The following is a 24,025-nucleotide window of genomic DNA, read 5'->3' as shown; positions in this document are numbered from 1 at the left end:
TTTCCAGACGGACAAGCCGAGACACAAACGGCTTAAAGAACAAAATGAACTCCATTATTGCTCATGAAGGCAATACTGGAGATTGCAACTAGGTTTAGGAATTAGTTTTCCGGCTCTGTTTATAAATCAAACTTTTCTGTGTTGTAAACCACTTTAAATTCATTATTAAGAAATTGTATGATTATTATTATAGTCCTTAAAATTAAAGAGGAAACTAGAAGTTTCCCTAAATCCTTATGTATTGTTGGATACATCATAGAAATTATACTCATTGAGAAAAAAATAGCATGACTGTGTATGAAATTCTCTAACAGTTGTTGTTGTTGTTGGTGGTGGTGGTGGTGGTGGTGGGGTGTGTGTGTGTGTGTGTGTGTCTGAGAGGCCTGCAGCACGCTAAGCAAGTGCCATACCACCGAGCCACACTCCCAGACCTCTGTTACTCTTGCTTGGAATTAAAGTCCTCAGTGACCAAGAAAGTGTTTCTGATTACAGTATAACTAATGAACAGAAACATTAAACCACCTCAATAGTGGGTCTCTCAACGCCTAGGGGTCCTTCTAGTCTCGGTGAATCTATCTATCCTATGATCAGAGCTGAAGTCACTGTAATGCCTATGAAATCATATTTGTGTCAAAACCACATGAAGATGGTCCAGTCTCTACCCTAGGTCAGTAAAAAAAAAGCAAATATACCCTTTTTTTTTCCCCCTCAGCATTTTTCTCTCTATTCTGATACATGCTGATCAGGAAGCAGAAAAGCCAGTGGGGACCGTAATACATCACAAAACTTTATGGAGAGAAAGCAGGGCAAAATAAAAAGACAACGGTCCCGAGAGAGCTGGTCAATGAGAGCAGAAACTGTGTGCAACATAGGAACACAAGTTAAATGAACAGAACGGAAGAGCCAGCGCCTTCATGACTAGCGACTGGAGCAGGTGTTGTGAAATTCTTAAGTCTTATTCTATCTACCTTCTAGCCGCAGGGTGGCGGTGCTGGACACTTGGCCCACAGAATTATTAGCGACGAAAGCGTAGGTTCCTTCGTCCTCTGGATAAGCCTCGGCGATCTCCAACTGGTAGGTGTCTTCAAACTGTGTCATCCTGAAGAAGCGAGACGGCTTGATTTTCTTGTCTCTGCAGTACCAAGACACCTTCAGATCTGTAGAAGAAAACACATTTAAGCATCAGAACGAGAGTTTTCTCTTATCTGTAAGCACAATCTTGATTAGGCCACGGATCACATCTTATTATTTATTTTTTTTAGCTTAAGATCTTAAACTTTTCTCCCGAATACACTGCACCTGTATGACTATATGATGCTCATCTTCAGGGAGGAAACACTCTAGAAAGGTCCAGCTTCTCCTATCGCTGAACTAGTTGCAGTGTTTCAAAGGCTAAAATTTTAGTTGTAAAAACATTTTTTCTTAAGACAGAGTCTCGCATGGCCCACACTGGCCTTGAGCTCACTATGTAGAAACTGACCTCTGACTTCAAATATGCCTGCCTTTAAGTCCTAACACTGGACTTTCATATCCAGGGTGAAGAGCTTGGTACATCCCACTACAAGGTTCTGCGTTTATTTCTACTGACAGTTTTGCCATTGGTGAACCAAAGGAAGCACCGTGGCAAACAAGAGCTGGGGCCTGCTAACAACCAGTGCAGTAATGGACAGATGGGAGAGCACCTCTCTCGGCAGAGTATGTGGCCCAGTCGGCTCGCCCGCCACTGTCCGAACTGCTCACTGGCTGCTCGTGGCCTCTGTGAGGCTCCCTCCACCAGCCACGCATTCCCTCTGTTTCTCTGCTTCCTCAACTTCCCCCTCTGACTTCTGTGATACTTTCTCAGCGACACGTTCTCCCCTGTGTCTCCCTGTGAGGGCCTCACCCGCATTGTCCAAGCTTCTCTCCTGCTCTGTTTTTTTATTTTTCTATTTTTCCCTTTGCCCAACACAGTAATGTTTCTAAAGACAGGCTGATCATGCTGTCTAGAGGTTAAAAGTCTCTGAGTGGCTCCTTGGTGGCAAACAAGATGAACTCTAAAGTCTAGGCAGAGACCCGAGAGCTCTGGTGTCTGGCCTCTGCCTGTTCCTGGCAGCTGAACTTCAACTGTCAGTGGATCCCAGGCCATCAAAGCATCCCTCTCAGTTTGTTATGCTGCGTGCTCTGATCCCACCACCCCTTTTCCCGTGCACACACCTTCGCCAGCCGTCTTTCCGACAGAGAACACTTTCTACGTGACGGCATTTATGACTGTGGGATCTTAGACACACGTGTCTCTTCACCTCTTAGAAAGCAAGAGCCCAGCCGGGCCGCTCCCAGCCCTCAGCGTCTCCACAGCAGTGGAGAAGGTAAATATTGTTAAAGTTCAAGAGGCTGCTTAAGCAAATTGTGGAAATATTTCATCATGAGATTAATAATTCTTTATTATTTAATTTATCTGTCATTCTCTAAGTCTCTAACGGTTCAGGTTTATGTCCCATAAAAAATCTCTAGTGAGGAGCGAGTAAAATTTACAGTTTTTCAAATTTCCTTTCTACCAGTAGGGGGCACCAGAGACCTGCAGCAGAGAATGCTTTCCTAGCAACACAACAGCCTGAGATTGTTCACTCGGGCTTCAAGGCTTCCTTCCTCCCTACTCTGAAAGGGGAGAGAGACAGAGAGAGACAGAGAGAGAGACAGAGGGAGAGAGACAGAGACAGAGAGAGAGAGAGACAGAGAGAGAGAGAGACAGACAGAGAGAGAGACAGACAGAGAGAGAGACAGAGAGAGAGAGACAGAGACAGAGAGAGAGAGAGAGAGAGAGAGAGAGAGGTGCAGATATGGTCTATTGCATTTTAAAATGAAATTACTGCATTAGAAGAACATTATCAAACTACCTTCTATGTACTGTTATTCAGCATGTCTCAAAAACTGCACGTCAAAGACACAAAGTCCATAGAACTTGCCCACATTTATACCCAGTGCGAGCCTCCAAGGCTGTAATAAATGAATGCATTAGCAGCAGTCAGTCGGGAGCCATGCCTACAGGTGCCTTACATACATCATGCTTTAATTATGCTCATAAACCGAGCAGGTCTATTAGGTTTCTTGATTAGCATCTCCATCCCAGAGGAGGACGCCATGAGGTCAGAAGATCTATTGAAATCCTAACTTGTTTAGGAAAATAGCTGTGGGCAAGGCAGAAATTGGGTTACAAACTCTAATGGAAGAAGCCTAATAAACAAAACAACAACTACCAAGACTGGAGAGTTCCCCAGTAGGGTCGCCAAACGAAAACCAAGAAAAAGGGGAAGTCATTTTCATCGGTGGTAAATCAATCATTCCTTCCTTTGATTTATCTCGTGAGCGTCTGAGGTCAGGCTGCAATCGTTCCTACACTTTTTAAACTATTTTCTTCTCAAAGTCAAGTGTGGGGAATGGCTGGTGACATTGGAGAAACAGGCCCACGGTTGAAATGGAAGCGGATAACCCTGAACGGTGGTACTGTGTGAACAGTGTGTCAGATACTGCCTAGTATTTAATAAACAGCCTGGTGTATAAATTTAAAGGGTTGATGTTACCCATCTCGCAGTACCTATTTCAGCCATCACCAATTTTTCACTGAGTATATTCTATGGACAAAAAATATCCTTTTAGGGCAGGGGTCCTCTTACTTTCCTGGAGTCTCTTCCCTTGGAGGTTGCTCTAGGATCCAGACACCAGGATCTAGACACTAAGCCATAACCCCTGCTCTCATGAGACATACATTCTAAGTTTTAATGTAATAGTTTTCTCATTATGTTCATGAGGGGGAAAAAAACCAACAACACTGTAAATACATGTGTAGGTAACGCCCTGGATCCACAATTCCCATTTCTCCTGAGTTTAAAGCCTACACTTTTGTCCACTACGGGACTATACCTCCCACACACATTGTCCATAGGCTCAATAATGCCTCACACGGAAATGGCTTCTCCTGAAATCTATGAAAATGTTACAATAAACTCATGACAATTGCCAGCTTTGCCATAATTTCTCCCATTAAGATTTTATAATGTAGCTACAATCATAAGGGTGCTGGATGTTTGTGACATTTGTGGAAAAATCTTCAAAGATTTTCAGAAAGAGGGCTGGAGAGATGGCTCAGAGGTTAAGAGCATTGCCTGCTCTTCCAAAGGTCCTGAGTTCAATTCCCAGCAACCACATGGTGGCTCACAACCATCTGTAATGGGGTCTGGTGCCCTCTTCTGGCCTGCAGGCATACATACAGATAGACTATTGTATACATAACAAATAAATAAATAATAAAAAAAAAGATTTTCAGAAAGAATAGTTGTGCTACTTTAACAATTTTTAAGGACACAAAGCAAGGCAGTATATAATAATATACATATAAAACAATAAAACAGTAGTATATATAATAATGATATATTCTTAATTAAACAATTCTAAGGGAATGAGAGATGGCTCAGAGGTTAAGAGCACTGGCTGCTCTTCCAGAGGATCCGGGTTCAATTCCCAGCACCCACATGGCAGCTCACAACTGTCTGTAACTCCAGCTCCAGAGGACCTGACACCCTCACATAGACACAGATGCAGGCAAAATAAATAATCAAACAATTATAATATATCTGCTGCCAAATGTCCACTCAGGTTTAAATCACTCATGAGAGATCTTCCGGAAGGAGGAAAGGATGAAGAACACTGTGCAAACACCATCTTGTGTAAACACCGGCAAGGACACTTTTTATCAAATGCCTACCTGTTCCCGAGACTCGGCACTGGAAACGTGCTGGCCGCCCCTCCGACGTGACCGTGTCCTGAAGAGGAGTGATGATGGCAGGGGGGTAAACTGGCATTTCCTGATCTGGAGACACAACTTCTGGAACTAAAGAAAGAAACCACAGAATTTGTCATGTGTCCTCATAGCTCTCCCCATTGGACGCCCGCGGCTTTCACAGGAGAGTATCTTTAGAGGTGGGTAGCTATCCACTGTTACTCCCCCGGAAGAGCTTCAGGTCAGCTTCCTACCTTCCACAGAAAGAGAAGCGGAGGTGGTGGCTACTCCATAGTCATTCTTGGCTTCGCAGGTATAGACAGCCGCATCCTCCGGGAAGGCCTCAATGAGCAACAGCGTGTACTCCTGCCCATCACGGAGGAACTTGCACTTGAAGCCGGTGGAAAGCAGCTGGTCCTCCTTGTACCAGGAAATTTGGGGCTGTGGTCTGCCTGATATCACCGCGCAGAAGCGAGCGGGCTTGCCGGACTGCACGGTGACGGGCTGGAGCTCCTGCAGGACTTGGGGTGGTTCAGGAGCTAGAAGACAATGCCAGGAAACAGCCATGAAGGAGAACCAAGGAGAACAGTAGACAGCAGGCAACTCCACTCATTTGTTTCAAGATGACTATGTGTCTAGAGACACAAAACCTCGGCGTTGTGTTATCTTTACTTGCCTCAGAATATCAGAATATTTTTTGCATGACAAAAGGTTCTTTTTCCTTTCAAGGAAAGGAAATAACTTTAGAACGCTTTTTTCGAAAGTTTCATAAGAGGTGCTGAGAGGCGTAAGGCACCTAAGTATGACATCATCATTCTGGGTCACTGGGGATGCACACCCCTGGACAGCTAAAAATCTAGAACAATTCCCATATCTTACCTAGTTTTAAAAGTCATTTGAACTTGAAATATCACATTCAAGTTCATATGCTTTACAAGTATTTATGTATGCGTATGCCACAGTGACCCTGTTACATACAGAGGCTGGCGGGGTGTGAGCATCAGCTGGTTGAACACTACTCCATATGAGTGCCAATAAATAGATTTTAAAAGTTTAGCTTTATGATTCTGTTAATCTTTGTATCCTCAGTGTTGGATGAGGGGAGCACTAACAGGGAGAAGGGCTTCTATGGGGCTGCATCTGGTGCTACTTCTCTTCTCCACTCTTCCACCTCTTTGCTGCAACTACAGAGGAAGCAAAACTGGCTGCCATGGCAACTGCATCTTTCAGGGAAAGCAGGGAATAGGGCCAGAGGATCATCTTTATGAATGTTGAGACAACCAGCACCCCTCCATCTGACTTGCGCGAGTTTTCTCCAAGACAGCCAGAGACGTGGCTGGGAGGCAGGTTCCACTCTTTCCTACGTGTCTAGGTTAGGCTCTCCTGTCAATTCAGCAATGGCATTTCTAATGAGGACAGAAGAGGTTCACTGACAACCTCCTGAGGACGATCAGGAAGCTCCCGGGAGCATGAGGAATTTCACTCCCAAAGGCAAAGCACTGATCTTCGAGCCTGGGGCAGAGCCTCATTCTGCCTGTGGCTCTCTAGGTACACCAGGGTCTCCAAGGAGATCTCTGGGTTTCCCCGAGCTTTACACTGAAGACTGAAAATGTCTCCATGGCTTGTATAGTAACGTTATTTACATTTAAACAGTCAGGACAGAGAACTACGACAGCTTAATGCCGTACACGGACAGCCATTTGGAGTATATTATAACTGACACACAGTGGATGTTCAGTAGTGTCAATCAAACAAATGAAGCCCCAGCCAGCAGGCGCCTCCTGGAAATGACATCTCAGCGGTCCTCTCAGCAGCTGCTCTTTTTTCCACAGGGCTGATGTGGACACAAACACAGTTACATCCAGATGAGTGCCATGGGCTCGTCTGAAAATTCTCAGTCACCGCCACTGTGGTGGTGGCATAAAAGTGGATTCCAGATGCAACCACAGCCACGCAAGTCTAACCACGTACCATTGACGTAGAGAGTCACAGAACTCCTGTTCTTTCCGGCCACAAAGGTGTATTCGCCTGCGTCGCTATGTCTGGTCTCAGATATGAACATCCGGTGAATCCTTCTCTCCACCACATACTGGTGTCTCTCTTGAACTTGGAAATTGATTTCAATGCCGTCTTTATACCAGTGGGCATCAACGTCATCTTCGTTGACCTCAAACTCCACAACGGCACGCTGCTTCTCGATGACCTGTTGAAGGAGCAGCACAACGAGAAGACTGGAGATGAATCTGCTTCTGGTTCAGTTAATCCGTTTCACTTAAAAAGCATGAAAAATCAGGTCCTCACGGCATCATGAGTTAGCTGATTATAATACGGGTAAATTTTGTCCTGTATATTTCTGGGTGAATGGTACCCAAACCTCTTGTGTTGGGAATCAAACTCATACCTGGGCTAATGAGGGCAGGATGCTCGAGGAGACAATTATTTTGTCTTCTAACATTTGTGCTTTAATAAGTAATAACTGAAATGATGATATTTTATATCTGGGGGAATTTAATTATTTATAGAGGTCTTTGAAGCCACCCTTCAATCTGATTTCACATCCTATGAACTCTAACTCTGTAAGATAGAGAGCAATTACTGTCCTCAGCTTCAAAGTGGGCAAACCAGGGTTCAGAACTAGAAAATGAGAGAAGAGAGGCTGGCTGGTCATGTGAGTCTTCTCTGCAAGTCATTGTGTGTGTGTTTGTTTTAAACACAGAACAAGCTCTCGAAAGCATGATAGTTTTTTCTAGAAGACAAAAATGATGGATCTGAACTCAAAATGAATTTCTTAGAACACATTCCCTCCATCATGTCCTCTGGAAGATCAGCACCCAAAAGGACAAGCACTGTAAGCACAGTGGACGTTACGGTGGTTGGTACAGGCAATTAAAGGACGTACTTGCTGAGTGACAAGAAACTGTGACCGAACTAATGGCAGCCTAAGAACCCAAGCTAATAGGGAAAAGCTAACTTCAACCTTTAAAATGCCGAGATTATAAAAGTTAAAGGTCAGAAATTAAAGCATAAGAGTGGATTAAGAACTATTGATGATTTGTCAATATGTCGACAATACCTGAACCTCCTTCTTAATACTTCGGATGCGGACGTCCCGGCCCTCTACAAAGAGGTTAGCGGTTGACATGTTGCCACCAGCCACCACAGTGTACTTCCCAGCATCGGACATCCGTGCGGATGGGATCAGGAGGCGGTGGACGTATTTCTCCTTCTGAATCTTTATCCTGTGGGTAAAAGGGCACTGGAGCTTAGTGTATGGGACTCAGAAGGAAGCTGGAATGGCTGGAAGACAGCAAGACAAGGTAGCTGACCTGTCTGCCATCTGAAGCTCTTGGCCATCCTTCATCCACTGGACAGTAATGTCGGGTTCAGAAACTTCACACTCAAACATGGCGCGTTTCTTCTCCAGAACCTTAATGTCCTTAATGTGTTTCCTAAATTCGATGTGACGAGCTGCAAAACAGAGCATAAAAAATTAGCACTCGACATTGTCATTGATATGTAAGTCACATGCTATTCCATCGGCACACCTGCAGAGGCATCTGACTTGCAGATGCGAACGGGGCAGGTTTCTGCCCAGGATAACCGTGAGTGTAGCCCAACACGAAACCTGTAAACACACTTCAGACATTTTGGGGTTTGGAACTCGTTTTGTAAATTTATCCCCTTGTTCTTAAATACGAACAGGACTCCATCCTGTTACCATTCCATGGAAAAATGAACGTATGCTTGTTTTCAGTTAATTAATACATGGATATCCCAGCTGGACGCCCTGAATTTAATGAATGTGAGGACCAAGCCAATGTGGCCCAGAGAAGACCAAAGGTTAGATAATCCTGATTTATTAGAGAGTGTATTATTCAATGTATATTATGATTTAGAGGCTATAGCTCAATATATATTAGAGAACATAACTTTATGGTATCTGCTGTATGTATTGTAGAGCCATCACCACCATTCTTCAGGAAGTAGAATTCTTCTCAGGAAGAACTCAGGCAGCTCTTAGCCATCACATCCACTTCCCATCATTTCGTGCTAGACTGAAGCTAATGATCTGTGTCTCGTGAGACTCATGTATTAAAGCCATTTCATAGAAACGGATGCATACAGCATGTGTGTCATTGTGGCTGGCCTCTTACATTTCATGTATTTCTGGCATTTACCCATATTCTAGTTTGGGTTCCTAATTTCTTTTTATTTCAATTCCCACCCCGATTGGTTGGACATACCACATCCGAGTTGTCTATTCTTTAATTGGAAGAGTCATATTTTATGTGGTCTATTTAGCGTCCTTTTCTTGGGGACCCATTTAGGAAGTCATACCTTCAACGTAAAGCGTGGCTGTGGACGTGGCTTTTCCAGCCACAAACGTGTAGTCGGCAGCGTCTCCAAAGTGCACGTTCCTGATGTTCAGTGAGTGGGTGAGCTTCTTGGTTCGCATCTGGCACCGGTCCGTTGATTTGATTTCCACACCGTTCTTTAACCATTTGTAAGAAATGCCTTCATAGTTTACCGTCACCTCAAAAGTTATGGTATCCTTTTCTTCAGCGTTGATGTCTTTCAGCATGGACGTTATCATGATAGCTGCAGAGGAGGATTAAAGGGGGAGACACCTGGGTATGCCATGGAACTAGGCAGCGGGTTGTAGCCAGTGCAGAACCGAGTGTCGAATGGTTTCTGTCTACGTGTTGACGTGATGAGAATTTAGGGCTAGGAGCTTTGACACTGCTCACGTGTGAGAGAAGGCCAACTGAGATAGTGACAGGGACAACACAGTGAGAGACAGTAGATTTTTGATTATATTATCATTAGAAACTTTTATTCACACCGAGAGGCTAGCAGAGACTCGTGAGCACACAGTAGATGTTCTATCAAGAATAATTTTTAGTAAATTAAATGATTTGGAAATGAAGGTGTAGAACATGAAAAAACATGTCTGCTCTCTTTAGATATGTTTGTTATGTGCTCATATCCACACCACCCGTCCAGATACATGCGCACATACATAGTTAGGCATTTACTTACGGGTCACTGTCAGGGTAGCACTGACTTGGTCATTGCCGCAAACAAAAGTGTATTCTGCCGAGTCCTCGGTGCTGGTGTTCATGATGATCAGCTGGTGGAGCTTCCCCTGCACGACGATCTTGAACTTTTCGCTCATTTCAATTTCCACGCCGTTCTTCAGCCACATGGAAGGAACGTTGAAGTGGGACACCTCACACTCAAAGGAGGCCGCTTTGGTTTCGGGAACCTCAATGTTTTTCATAGTCTTCGTGATGTGCAGTGCTTGGGGGGAAGGGGGAATCAGAAAACAGCTCCGTTAATGCATGTTTAAACACAGAGGAAGGAAGGCAGCAGCGAGTCTAGAGGAGTCCCCGGGGAACACTCACTCACTACAAACTCACACTCACTTTCTACAAACAGCTTGGCTTTGCATTCCAGCTGCCCCACCACGGCCGTGTATTCCCCAGCGTCAGAAGGGGAGATGTTCTGCAGCATCAGCTTGTGGACCTTCCTCTCGGAGACCAGTCTGTGCTTGTCACTCGGCTTAATCTCCACATTCTTATGGAACCATTTTACCGGGACTGTGTCGTGGGACACGCTGACTTCAAAGGCCACGGTAGCGTTTTCCAGGGCAGTCACGTCCTTTGGCTTTTTAATAATCTTGACAGCTGATGGGGAAAGTTGGAGAAATTCAGTGATGGGATTACCACGAAGGCAACTACAGGCTGTCTACCTATTCAATGTTCAAGTCAACTTACTTTCGACGTGCAGCCGGGCGCTGGCTCCTAGTTTTCCCAGTTTGAAGCCATAGACAGATTCATCTGCCAGGGTGCAATTTTTAATCTTCAGAGAATACAGTGTGCCTTTGACTGAGATCTCATACTTGTCGCTGGAATCCAAGATGACTCCGTTTTTGATCCACTGGACACCTTTAACGTCTGGGTGTGTAAGTTCAACGGAGAAGACAGCATCCTGTGTCTCTGTCACCGTGAGGTTCCGCAGAGTCTTCTTAATTTTGACAGCTTCAGAAGAGTGAAGAATTGGTTTAGAAAATATTAATGATGACCAGCAAAGAGAAGAGGTTCTCAGTGTGATCACCTCCAGTCAGCTTGCAGAATGGTTAGCCAACATTTTACAATTCTGTAGCCCCTCATTTTAAAAGACACTTGGCAATTACTTAAGAGAATCTGAGATTCAGTTGGAAATGGACATTGTGCAATGACTATGCTAACTTCAGTGATCTGAAGTTTCCATATCATATACTAACAGCTTAATAGACTGAATGGATAAGGGTGCAAGAGGGACGCATTATTAATGTCTGATGCAGCTCTTGCACAGACCCTAAGCAATGCAGCAATGAGCGCGCGCACACACACACAAAATATACCTGATGAAAATTCGCACATTCTCCTACACACTTCATAAGGAAAAGTTGATAAACTAATGATCTTATAAAGTGAAGATGTATGTGACCCTAAACGGCCATTGGGTTTGACTTTCCTGATGGTAACAGTTAGGAGAGTAGGCAGGATTTGGGGGTGAGAAGGCTGTCCATCCATGACTGACCTTCTACTTTCAGCTTGGCAGATGTTTTGGAAGTGGCGACCTTGTAGGTGTATTCTCCAACATCGTCCAGCTTGGCAGCGACAATGACAAGTCTCCTTTTGTGGCCATCAGATTCACTTTTGAAGTTGGTGCTCAGAGCCAAGGGTTTTCCATCCTTCAGCCACTCCCCCTCAGACTCAGGGTTGGCAACTTCACACTCAAACACAGCTTCCTGTGACTCAGCTACAGTCTGGTCTGTGAGCGGCTTGGAGATGGCGCCCCCTTCAGAACAAGAGTGGCGTTACAAGTGAGTTCTTTAAAATATCCACAGGCTAAAGCAATCATTGCACAACTAAACATTAAACATTAAATCTTAAAACCATGATTTTAAACATAGTCACTTGTACCTCTATTTAGAAAGCACCACAGAAACCCCCTATTCTAAGTATGCCTAACTGAAAACCAGAGAATACATTGTGCAAAGATGAAAAACAGCACAAAGAATTCTGAGATCTGTAACACACGGTCTTCCACACAGATAGCTTTCAACTCCATCCCTTGTTTTTGAAAGCATGCTATTTGGTCTTCTAAGAATTAGTTTCTTCATATTTGTTTTATACTCAGGGAAATTTTGCTGAACAAGATGTCAAAGTCAATAGTGTGTTTATTGCCCACTTGTTTGGGACAATGCCTTACTCTGTAACACAGTTTGGCTCCCACACTCATGGGAATCCTTCTGCCTCAGCCTTCCAAGTACTGGGATTATAGGCATTGAACCATCGTGTCCAGCTTTCACTGGTGTTTTTTAAATATATTTCTTGTATACCCAAATTCTCGAGTTGAAATGTCATCTCCAATATTTTCTAGTGTCCCTTTACCGCATCATCATCGGAAGCAACAGTAACTGCTTTAACTACTTAGCTGCTTAGGCACCTCTTTTCCTCTAAATCCTGAATTCAAGGAAAGACACACACTTCAATTTTGTGTTTTGAGTTTCTAGTGATGTATTGCCTATGCTAGGTATTTTTAAAATGCCAAGTGAAATCACATAGGGACTTAAGTCTTCTCTTTTTATATACTTAAAGTGATACAGAAAATAATCTTATAAATGTAAAGGGCCTGAGATTTTATTTAATAGGTCTTTTATGGCTAAATCACTAAAGACATATGTCATAAAGTACAAATCATGAGACTTTCACATCAAGTAGGACTCATTTTTATCATCTGACCTGCTCAGATACCAGAAGAGTCAAATCTGAGCAGAATACAGTTCCTCAGAACTCACACTGTAATGAACCGTAATGGTTAATGATGACCTCTACTTCTGTGTGGACAAGCCAACTATAATCATGAGTCTTCATTCTAAAGATAAGGATTTCTGCTGAATGGGAAAGGCTATGCTTACCCCTCCCACCATGAAACACACAAAGGAATTAAGTTATATTTATAATGGAAAATAGTCATTGGGTCCACAAAAATGAAGTAAGAGGAATATGTTTGGGGGATAAAGAATGCTGAAAAAATGAACCGTGAAGCAAAGTTAAAACAAAGCTTGGTTTAGCAAACATTTATTCATCGTGTATCCTGAGGAGTACACAGAGAAGAGAAAGAAGAAATCAATTCTCTGCTCAAGGGCCATACGCTTTGGTGTTGGGAAAGGAAACAGGGAATAAGCTACAGTGTATAACAAGGGTCATGAAAGTTGAAGACAAGGGGGTCCAGGACTGGAGAAATAAGTGGAGGAACTGGCATCTGAGAGTGACGTTCAGATGCACAGATGGCATCTGAGAGAGGGCTGGGTGGATGCGCACAATTTAGGCCGGGAGAGCAGAAGTGAGGCATGAACAGCCTTGAGATCAGCCCTGAGAAGAGGCTTGGCGGTGAGAAGCAGAGGAGGATTTGAAAACCAATGGGAAACAGCATCTTTATATTACAATAGTGGCTCCCCAGAAGATCTTAGACGGCATGATCAATACACAAACCTGCCACGGTAAGTTTTCCAGACGTTGTGTTTTCTCCGGCAAAAAATGCATATTCTCCTTCGTCATCCTTCATCATATTCAGGACTGTCAGTTTGTATATTTTCCCATGAGCTTCAATTTTATATTTAGAACTGGGCTTAATTTCTTTGCCCTTAAAATTCCATAAGACATCAATTCCTGAATGGGACAGCTCAACCTCCAAGACCACATTTTGAGTTTCTGTACATGTCAGGTCACGGAGACCTCTGATGATTTTAATTTCTAGAGAAAAGGAAAATATTGGGCAGTTATTTTTACAGCGAGAATGTAAAACGCTTAAAGCAGGGGCTTGTTACATGGAACAGTCCTTACTCTCTACAGAGAGGTTACAGCTAGTTTCCACTCTGCCGACCATCAGCTTGTAAGGTCCTTCATCAGAAGCGTGAGTTCGGTTAATCACAAGTCTTTGTTTGGTGCCTTTGACAATGGATTGTACGCGGTCATCAGGCTTGATTTGCTCATCATTGAGGTACCATTTAACAGAAGTCACATCAGGGACTGAGACCTTGCATTCCAGCACAGCCTTGGTACCTTCTATCACACTGACATCTTTCAGAGGCGTTATCACATCCACACCTGCAAAGGAAGACCAAGGAATTGTAGGAATGTGAGTTTTGTTTAAAACATCTGCACATTCGAGTTCCTCAGCTCAGTGTCAACGGGAACACAAAACTAGATCTGGGGTTACAGCTCATCATAGAGACCTGCTTTGTGTGTGAAACACCACGAGTTTGATCCCTGGCATCAATTTTTTTAAAGGAGAAGAATTAACATAAAACCACATAAGACTCACTGTAGACAGAGACATGCCCACTGGTAGACAGTCCGAGGGCAGGGAGAGTGAAGGAGTAGTTCCCAGCATCCTCTTTGGTCATGTCTTCAATAAGCAGCATGTGGGACTGTTTGTCTATTACAATGTGAACCCTGTCGCCGTGCTGGACTTCTTGGCCATCTTTCATCCAGACGCCTTCCACGTTTTCTAGGGAGACTTTGACTTCAAGCTGAACGATGTCGCCCTCGCAGACCTTTTGATCACTCAGTCCTTGGAGAATCGCAATAGGCCGGGCTGTGAAAGATGGGGAGAAGTGAGTGTCATGGTTCCACCCTTGACCCTACTGCTTCACACTGTAGTGTCAGGGATGGAAGACTCACGTTTCATCTTCAGTTGACAGGTTGTCTTCTTCCCATCAACCACGAAGCTGTACTCGCCCTGGTCCTCTTTGGTTACATCCTTGACTGTGAGGTTCTGGCGCCCACGGCGGGATGTGATGGAGTATTTGCCATTGGACTTTAGCTCCACATCATTGTGATACCATTTGCCTTCTATGTTTTCTGGGGAAATAATACACTCTAGCTCTCCTGAGGATGACTCTGGAACTTCTATGTCTTGAAGTTCTTTCAGGAACTCAACAACTGCACCTGAAAAATAAGATGAAGGTGAATTAATGTCTTTGGTGAGTTATGAAGCTAGAGTATGGATAGAGACGCTGCCTTATATATCTATTATCTTCCTCTCCTACTTTCAAGAATTGTCTTTTGTATCTTCCTGCTAGTGAGTCGAGAAAGGTTTACCACAAATCAGCTATTTTAATTTTTGAATTTTTTGGAAGCAGGGAGATATATTTCAATTAAGACATTTTAAAGTGAGGCCACAAAACAACACTGCTTTAAAAAATCCAAATTGTCAATATTTTGATTAACAATATAAATTGATATTTGATACAAAATTTGCATCCAATTCTCTAAAATTATTTTTGTGAAAGGAGCTATGTCTAGATAATTTTATCACAGAATAAAGAATGACTCCAGTAAACAATGTAGTCATTATTTCTTTTACCTTCCACAATAAGTTTGGCTGTTGTTCTGACGTTTTCGTCTTCCACAAGTACACAGCTGTAGTCTTCGGCATCGGATGTGTCAATGGTCAGCACGGACAGGAAGTGAACCTTACGGTCAGAGTGCATCCTATACTTATCTCCTGCATGAATTTCAACGCCATCTTTATACCATTTTACTTTGACAAATGGTTCTGAAGTTTCACATTCAAATGTTGCCATGGTATCCTTTTCTTTAGCAACAACATCTTGCAATTCTTGTGTGAAAGTGATCAATTGCTTGGCTACAAGGGGAAAAAAGAAAATTAAACTCAAACAATTTGAATAATGGGAAAAGAAAAACATTTAAGTGTGTCACAGGATATTCATGGGCGTAGAGAGAGCACACTTGTATGAAACACTTTCTGATTACCTTGGACAAGTAAGAACGCATGGCTTGACATTTCCCCAGCTATGTTGATGGCCTTTACCATGATGCTGGCAGAGTCCTCTGCAGTCACATCCCTTATGACCAGCTCACACACATTGTCTTCTGGCCAGTACCAGTAGATGCGGTCAGACCGCTCAATTTTCACACCGTTTCTGTACCACTCACATTCTGGGTCTGGTTTTCCCACAACTCTGACTCTAAAGTGGGCGTCAGATCCTTGGCCAACTGTCTGGCTTTGGATTCGTTCAAAGATTTTGGGTGCCTCCATGCTAGGGCTAAGTTCAATCCTCTCGGGTTTGAAAGTTGGAATAGTGATTTTGCCTTCTTCGGCGAGGGCTTTCTTCTCCTCTTCGGTTAATTCTTTGGTCCAGTGTAGCAGCTCGTCTTTGGTTTTCTTGAGGAGTTCTTCATAAGATTCATCCTTCTTGCGAGACTTGAGCTCCACGGCCGTGATAGCCTCGTAGTACCCCTCCTCTGTCCTGCGCTTAAACTTACTGCGCAGTTCTTCGGACTCCTCGGGCACCTTCTCATGGGTGATCCTTTCCGCCCTCTTGAGTCTCACCACTTCTTTGGTTTCGCTGGTGTCGACGGGTCTGTCCACTTTTTGCACTTCAAACTGAAGCTTCCCTGGTTCATGAATGTGGAACTCTGGCTTTGGTTCAGGAGCTCGCCTGAGGACGGATCTGAAATCCTCCCTCTGCTGGATCTCAAGTTTTACTTTATGCTCTATCATGCCTTCAGGGTTTTCTGCTGTGACCCTGACTTCACCTGTATCATAGGATTTGCAGTCCACAATGTCCAGATAATGAATCCCATCATAGCGAACTCTGAATCGTTTGCTCTTGCGGATGAGCTGTCCATTGAGGTACCAGTTGACCTTGGGCTGAGGGTAGCCGGTGACTCGGCAGCGGAATCGGGCTGTCTCGCCTTCGAGCACTCTCACTGGCTCTGGGAACAAGACGATGTCTGGCTTTTGCTTTTCCTTCTGATCTGCGGTCACACCTGTGAGGGCGCCTTCGTGAGCCATCCTCTCTAGCTCTTCAATTTTCTGTAAGCCTTTCTTCCCCTCAGGTAACTGAGACTCTTCCACTAGACCTTTCTCATCTTTGACGATAAGTGTGGCAGACGTGTGATCGGTCCCGTATTTGTTAGTGGCTCTGCACGTGATCACACCACTGTCTCGAGAATAGGCAACTCCGTAATCAAGGCTGCAGTATCCGAATTCATTAATCATACGCAGCCTGTTGGCCGCCTCCAGCGGCTTTCCGTCATGGAGCCACTCGACCACCATTGTGGGGTCACCAATCGGCGTGAGTCTGCATTCAAAGTGGGCAGGTCCAAAGCGCTTCAGCCTGAGGGAACTGAGTTTCTTCTTGAAAAACGGTTTCTGCTGTTTCTCCTTGTCGTAAAGGTCCCCCTCTTCCCACTGCTCTTGGCCATATCTCAGATGGAGGGGCTCCAGTTCAGGGGCAGCAATCTCCTTTGCTTTGTACGTCCCTCGTGGGATGATCAATTTTCTTTCCGGTTCAGGTTCGGCAAACTCAACCTCAACATTGACTTTGCACCTTGTGGTGTCCCGGCCTGCCTTATTAATAGCAGTGGCGGTATACCAGGCAGAATCTTGGCTGATGGTGGAATCGATCTTCAGGGCAGCTTCTCCTTTGGTTCCTTCAATCCTGTTTTAAAAGATGAAAACAAAACCATTAATATAGTGGCGGCACTTTCTGCTTACTTCACTGCTGGATTTTATAAGAAGTTTAATTTGACTATCTTTTCAAACAGACCTGATCCTCGGGTACTTATGAGGCACAATAATGTCACTGTTTTTCAGCCACACAATGTCAGGGTTGGGGTTACCCGTAGCTCTGACTTTCATTTCAAGCCTGGCACCTTCCTTTATGTTGACATTTTTCAGTTTTTCCACAAATGCTGGTTTGAGCTGGTGTTCCACCGCTGCAAGAGAAAAGCCACGATTTAGAGCAGCTGGGGGTGGGAGTGCCTGGTTGTGACCCCAAATGAAGAAACAGTTTGCTTTCGTTTTAATAAAAACTCTCGCTTTACCTTCCACAGTCAAAGTCACAGATATTGTAGATTTTCCTGCTCTGTTTTGGGCAACCACGGTCCATTCTCCAGAGTCACTGGGTGACGCAGGAACGATAATCAGCGACTGGGTTCCGTCTTCTTTAATGACAACTTTGTGTGTATAATCGTTGACAATTTGCTCTCCTGTTACAAATAAGCAAACACAAAATAGGTGGGTTTTTTTTTTACATAGTTGGAATACACATAAAAGTTTGTTTCTGTGTTCAGTGACTCATGGGTGAAGCTTTACCATGCTTACCATTGTGAAACCAGAATGTTTCTGGCATGGGTCTACCCACAACCTTTAAGTCAAATCTGGCAGTCTGTCCTTCTAAGCATTTGAAAGACGCAGGTTTTAACACAAAGACTGGCTTATACAGTCTCTCCAGTTGTGATTCATCTGTTTCCTCCAGTCTGCGTCCAGGGGACATCCGCGCAGGTGACATCCGTGCGGGGGACATTCGTGCAGGGGACATCGCAGGAGACATGCGTATGGGTGACCTGCTCACTGAACGCGGAGAGACAGACCTGGAAAATGAAGAAAACCGTTATTTCATGAAGCATTCAGGAAGCACAGAAAAAAACTCTGTCTGTCTTAATTGGCGATGTTACTTTGGAATGTACTTCTGCATGTTTTAGCATTCACCTTAGACACACTAAACTCAAAGAGGAATATATTATTATTCCTAAAGTTGTGTTTTGCTTATGTTAAACCCATGTCACTCAACACACCCAGGATCCCAGGCTCAAAATCTTAGGCAGTCCGTATTACCATCTTTTCATTTCACCTTTAACTAAATTAATCACTACATTTTCATGATTAAATTACTAAACTATGTCAGCAACTGCTCATTGTTTGAGCCAAATAAATAAATGTAGAGAAATAGAAAATCTATTTTAATCTAAGAGGAAGAAAAATATAAAAATTGGATTTGCTAACAAACAATGCAAAATGCTACACTAATTATGTATTCAGACTAGCTTGCATTTATAATGTGACTATGAGCCTGGATGAACTAAACTGATTTTTCAAAGTCTCTTGGAATCTCAGTGTTACCATTTTCAAAATAGCAATAACACCCACTCCAATGTAGGGTTGCTTTCTAAATTCAGGGTATCATTCATTAAGATCACACATTAAATGAACAGGCATTGTTGTTGCCTTAGATATATAGGAAAATAGTTTGCTATACTGATGAAGATTCTTCGTTCATCAAAGAGCAATTGCCAGCATCACCAGTGGTTGGCTTCTGTATTATTTCAGTCTTTAATTTTCATATGTTAGTAATTCTCAACAGGGATGTTCGGTGTTCTAAAACCATTTGAATGCCACTTAACTCTGAGTAGACGTCTTACCTGATTCTGCTGACTGCTTCCGGTGTGGGCATGTAAGTTGGCGCGCTGAACGGTGCAGCAGGCTCCACATATAACTTCCCTGAGCAAATTGCATTTCCTTTAATATTGCTGGCAAATGCAGTATAGATGCCCTCATCTTCTGGGAGGACAACAGGAATACGCAGACTGGCTCTGCCATCCTGTAGGAAGTCCATTTGGTATCTTTCCCCTTGTCTGATGCGCTTGCCGTCTTTGTACCATGCAATCTGCAGAGAACATCATATACGTGTGGATAAATTAGGATTAAACAAGCATGGTATAATTTCTTGATGTCTACCACAGTGTGGAGGCACACCCCACACACATTTTTATTTTACCTTGGGTAATGGGTATCCAGACATCTTGCAATGAAAAGTGACACCCATCCCCTCAAGAATTCTATAATTTTTTATTCTTATATCAAATCCTGACTCAATAGCTTCAGATTCTGAAATGTCAACTGACATCCTTTCTTCGCCATCTTCCTCAAGAAGCTCTTCCAAGGTAGTCTTTATGATTCTGTATTCTATTTCTTTAATAAGCCTCTCTTCAAAGGAAGAAATATGGAATTCCTATGTAGTAAAAAGATGACAACTGTTAATCACATCCTTACAGGTAGAAGTCCTCTAAGGATACATATTAGTTCCAGTGTTAAAGACATATTGACATTTGTAACTGTGAGAAGAATCTAGAAGCTTTCTATATTTGGTTTAATTTTAATCTACATAGACGGCATCTTTATGGCATGTTATATAAAATTGTATTCCAAGAGTATGGGTTATTTGTGTGTGTTTGACATAGAGATAGAGAGAGCTTGGCATTATGGACTTGGTTATGTTAATATTTGCCTTTTTTTGAATATGCAATCCCCATTTCTAAAGCCATATTTTTTCACATATATATTCCCAACTCTCAAATTTCAAGTGCAATATATCATGAAAATCAGAGAACCTACAAATGGTTGAAGATGAATATATGAAAAATGGGAATTATGGTAGGAAAATGTGGTTTATGAACTGGTTTAGTTAGCCGTTATTGTTATACTTACTTGGTCTTCCACAAAAGTTCTGACCATCACAGTGTCTTTGGCCATTTTCTTCCTAATTAAGGCCTGTTCCTTTTCATACTCTTTTTCATAGTCAGAATATGCAAATCCAGGAGCTATTTCTCCCACTTTGGGTTCTTGAATAAATGTACTCATTTGGGTCTGGTAAAGCATTTCCTGCTGGGACTTCACCAGAGCCTCGTAATCAGCTGAGAGACAAGAACACAAGATAATTTTTGGTGCTCTTATCAGAAAACATTCATACCACTATCTAATCAGGCAGGCTACATCCAGGATAAATTAACCAAAGCCAGGTTTTCCGAATTTTTAATCATGAAAAATTGTTCTATAAATATGTATTAGATTCTATCTCAAAACCAAATGCCCATTAATGAGTAGCACCCTTGAGTACAGGATGTGATAGCAGCAGTCCATTCTGGGGGATTCGCCCAGAGGTCTTCCTCATTTGCTCTATTAATAATCCATTTGCCTGTCAAAGCACAGTTTTCTGTGCTTTATGTGCTAAATGAGGATAAGAAGATAACTTCCTTCAAGGGGCCTGGAGCGGATCAAGTGAGGCAGAATGTGGATGGCCTGCCACAACTATGAAAAGCTACCAGAGACTAAAGGCGAGTCAAGAACACGACCTTTTTGGCATGAATGCTACAAGATTTTTCTTCTTTAAATCATGAACATTGATAAATCCTGACTTTTTTGCTTTTCTATGAAATACTGGGGGCTCCAGCACTGAGCATGGTGCAAGTTTACCAGGCCACACTACAAGGGAAGTGGAGTGCTCTGCTCTCTGGAAGCAAGGAGCGCATCCTCCAGTTTGCCACTACCATGTTGTGTTGAGATATGCTAGCTGCCTGGACCTGTAAGGCACGTGGAGGTGGAATCCCCTACATCTTCCAGCGAACATAAAAAAAAGCGTCCTTCACCAAAGAGAAACAACTGCCAGGGATCAACAGTCTAGTCACAATATGGCTTCCTGGGCTTTGTGGTCTAAAACATTGTCTGTGTAGCTGAGGCTGAAAGGGATGGGGGCGACTACAAGGGCTGGGAAGCTGCAAGGTGTCTTCCTGCAGATACTCAGCCTCTCTCCTTCTATTCAGTGCATGCTGGGCAGGGACAGCTCAGGACAGTCCTCACCTTCCTCGAGTAAGGAGGCAGACGCGGAAGTTTCCCCGTGCTTATTACGGATGACGATGGTGTACTCTCCAGCATCGTCCGCAAACGTCATAGAAATCACCAGCCTGCACTCTCCAGTTTGTTTGTTATAGCTCACTTTGTATCTTCATGGGAAGGGAGAAATGAAAACATCAGTCATAAACAACCCTCCTTAGAATAAAAAAGCTAAATTTGCTTGTGAACGGCTCTAGGATACAGAATTCATTGACAGGAGACCTGCGTATACATTCTACCGAGAAGTGAGGATAAATCTGTTGAAAACTGAGAAAATGCATGGGATTCATAAAGGAGGATCAAAACTTTAAGTTTTTATGTCAAAGATGACTCAGGTAGGCATAGCAGCATGCACTGATAGTCTCAGGATCATGGGAGGCTGAGGTACATAGGTTTGCTTGATCCCAGAAGCTCAGGCATGACTGCGCAACACAGGAAACTCACCACAATGAGACAGACAACAGAATCCAAGGCCACATAGAGAAATATTGACCTTCAGCATTTATGCTGGCAAGTGATGTGGGCATTGAACAATAGGTATTTTCTCCTTGTTTGTTATTTCTCTTTGTGAGTTATTTAAAGGTAAAAAGAATCAAGTCTATAAAGTCTAAATACCTGAGTATTTAGACCCTGGTACATTGTAGATCCAATTCATAAGAAATAACACCTATGTGTTTACATTGCCCTTTAATTGAGCTGCACAACTTTATTAGCACAGGTTTTCATGCATAACTAGCTTTCTCCATTACATAATCTCCATTTTATTGTCAGGCAACTTAAATATAGTATGCATTTATTGAACGTTCCCTCAAATATTTTCTGGGATTGGGTGTGTAAGACTTTCTCTTAAAACACTATCAGTTCAATAAGCTGGAATTGTAGAATATGTCTTCACTCTCCTCTTCTTGCAAAGCTTTATTTCTCAAAAAAAAAAAAGTCTCTGTGAAAGCCTGGGAATATAGTTACATGGTAGAGTGCTTGTCTAGAAGCCTTGTGTCAGTCTCTTGTACCAAAACTAATCCTTCAAACCGTGGGAATATAAAGCACCTCAGCATAACTAATAAGGTTTAATTATTAGGGAATCTGCATTAAGGGGTTGAAGGGGAAGGCAAGTTCTATTTCTCTTTAGGGTGTCTAAGTATCCACATACTCTTTAAAATATCCACATAGCTGTACCCCATAGAGAGATATGCATACTCTCTAAAATATCCATATAGCTTTCTATCTACCTATCACCCCATAGAAATGCTACTATCAGCCATCAGAGTACCTGTATCCAGTAGTGAGAGGGACGCCAGACTTTTTCCAGTAGACATGGGGCTTTGGGTTGCCACCGATCTGGCATTCAAACACGACGCTCCCACCTTCCACCAGTTTCTGGACCACTGGCTTTGTTATGAAAAAAGGCGCAGCGGGCTCTCCAGGCCCTGCCTGCTCCTCGGTGATGCTGGTGTCAGTCATGACCACGTCTCGTGACTCGACGAAGCTGGGAAGAGAACGTCATTCCTATTAGCTGCTAGGTAGCCATGGACCAGCAACTACAGGAAAGAAACCATGCAAAACCAGCATCTAAACTGGGGGAAGAATGGTTTACCGTCTCTCTTCTGTGGCAAATTTCTCCATCAGAGTTGTTTCCTTCTCAAACTCTTCCGACACTAGAAGACAAAAGATGACATTGGCCTGAGCCTCTAGTCTGCTCCACACATGACCGCAGATCTGGGCTGTCCACAGTCGGTGGACCCTGTGATCTATTCTGTAACTTCCACACAGGACAGAAACTGCTCCTGAAGGATGTGGCTACTGAAAGAGAGGACACGAAAGGGGATGGACATGAGAATCAAGGCAGAAAGCCACCACCAACCTTGCACAGCAAGATAGCAGGACGTGCTGACGGTCCCAGCCTCGTTCACGGCGCTGCATGTGAACCGTCCACTGTCTTCCGCAAAGGCTTCGCGGATCATGAGACGAGCGATTCCACTCTGGAAGGTTATCTGGAAATCAATAGAACTCTCGATTTGGTAGTCTTCTCTGTACCATGTCACTTTGGGAGATGGGTATCCAGAGATGTGGCACTCCAAGGTGACAGATTCACCTTCTATGACAGTCACATTTTTTAAGCCCTGAAAAGAGACGAAAAAGGAGCTAAAGAGGAATGCGCACATTCATTAATCACCTCTCTAAATTAGGTCGAATATATGGTTGGGGCTTTAACATTTTAATTGGCATCAGATACCCTATGATGAGGACTCCTGAACAATTAGCACAGACTTGGAAACTAGAATATTCCCAATTTGAAATCAGTGTCAGGCATGTCCCTATCTCTCTAGAGGAATGACATTAATGCCACATAGCCAGGAGGTTTCTGTTATCTTCACATTTCAATTCTAGAGAAGCTGTAAGGCTCAGCAGCCAACACCATTTGTCAACACAGCTTTTCCACGGGATCCCTAACTGAAGCTGATCCTCCCATGCTCCCCCCACCAGGGTGCTGAGAACATTCTGGGTTTTATGAACTGTTTTTGTACATTCCCCTGGTGGAAAGTCAAAGGCTCCAGAGGGCCCAGTTGCTTGTTATATCCCCTCAGTTCCTATAATGCTATACGTATATCAGGATCATTATAAACAATCAGAAGGATGGTTACTGGGTGGAAGCCCCCTTTCCTGGCCAAACAGGGTACCCTGTGAAAGCCGGAGCTTGTCCCCCACTAAGGCACTTTCCTGAAAGTATGAGAAGTT

At 43.4% G+C, this 24,025-nt stretch overlaps 1 protein-coding gene across 5 annotated transcripts in view; it reads right to left on the bottom strand.

The window, feature by feature from the left end:
- The window catches only part of Ttn (titin), a 271,242-nt gene that overhangs the window by 223,543 nt on the left and 23,674 nt on the right, over positions 1-24,025 (bottom strand). For all 5 annotated transcript variants that reach the window (XM_075984819.1, XM_075984820.1, XM_075984821.1 and 2 more), the window contains 27 exons: positions 23,151-23,409; positions 22,884-22,944; positions 22,560-22,775; positions 21,257-21,399; positions 20,108-20,313; positions 19,398-19,631; positions 19,042-19,286; positions 17,945-18,213; positions 17,665-17,829; positions 17,388-17,556; positions 15,586-17,279; positions 15,176-15,457; positions 14,491-14,757; positions 14,132-14,404; positions 13,651-13,914; positions 13,300-13,560; positions 11,339-11,599; positions 10,531-10,794; positions 10,180-10,440; positions 9,794-10,054; positions 9,092-9,352; positions 8,080-8,221; positions 7,827-7,992; positions 6,725-6,956; positions 5,008-5,292; positions 4,739-4,864; positions 969-1,157 (listed from right to left, as the gene is read on the bottom strand). In XM_075984819.1, coding sequence (XP_075840934.1) covers positions 969-1,157; positions 4,739-4,864; positions 5,008-5,292; positions 6,725-6,956; positions 7,827-7,992; positions 8,080-8,221; positions 9,092-9,352; positions 9,794-10,054; positions 10,180-10,440; positions 10,531-10,794; positions 11,339-11,599; positions 13,300-13,560; positions 13,651-13,914; positions 14,132-14,404; positions 14,491-14,757; positions 15,176-15,457; positions 15,586-17,279; positions 17,388-17,556; positions 17,665-17,829; positions 17,945-18,213; positions 19,042-19,286; positions 19,398-19,631; positions 20,108-20,313; positions 21,257-21,399; positions 22,560-22,775; positions 22,884-22,944; positions 23,151-23,409 — 7,456 coding nt within the window. The remainder of the gene's footprint in view (positions 1-968; positions 1,158-4,738; positions 4,865-5,007; positions 5,293-6,724; positions 6,957-7,826; positions 7,993-8,079; positions 8,222-9,091; positions 9,353-9,793; positions 10,055-10,179; positions 10,441-10,530; positions 10,795-11,338; positions 11,600-13,299; positions 13,561-13,650; positions 13,915-14,131; positions 14,405-14,490; positions 14,758-15,175; positions 15,458-15,585; positions 17,280-17,387; positions 17,557-17,664; positions 17,830-17,944; positions 18,214-19,041; positions 19,287-19,397; positions 19,632-20,107; positions 20,314-21,256; positions 21,400-22,559; positions 22,776-22,883; positions 22,945-23,150; positions 23,410-24,025) is intronic.

Source organism: Microtus pennsylvanicus, chromosome 9, assembly GCF_037038515.1.
Source record: "Microtus pennsylvanicus isolate mMicPen1 chromosome 9, mMicPen1.hap1, whole genome shotgun sequence".
NCBI lineage: Eukaryota > Metazoa > Chordata > Mammalia > Rodentia > Cricetidae > Microtus > Microtus pennsylvanicus.
Note: the sequence above shows the minus strand (reverse complement) of the source record. Positions and strands in the feature narration are given on the sequence as shown.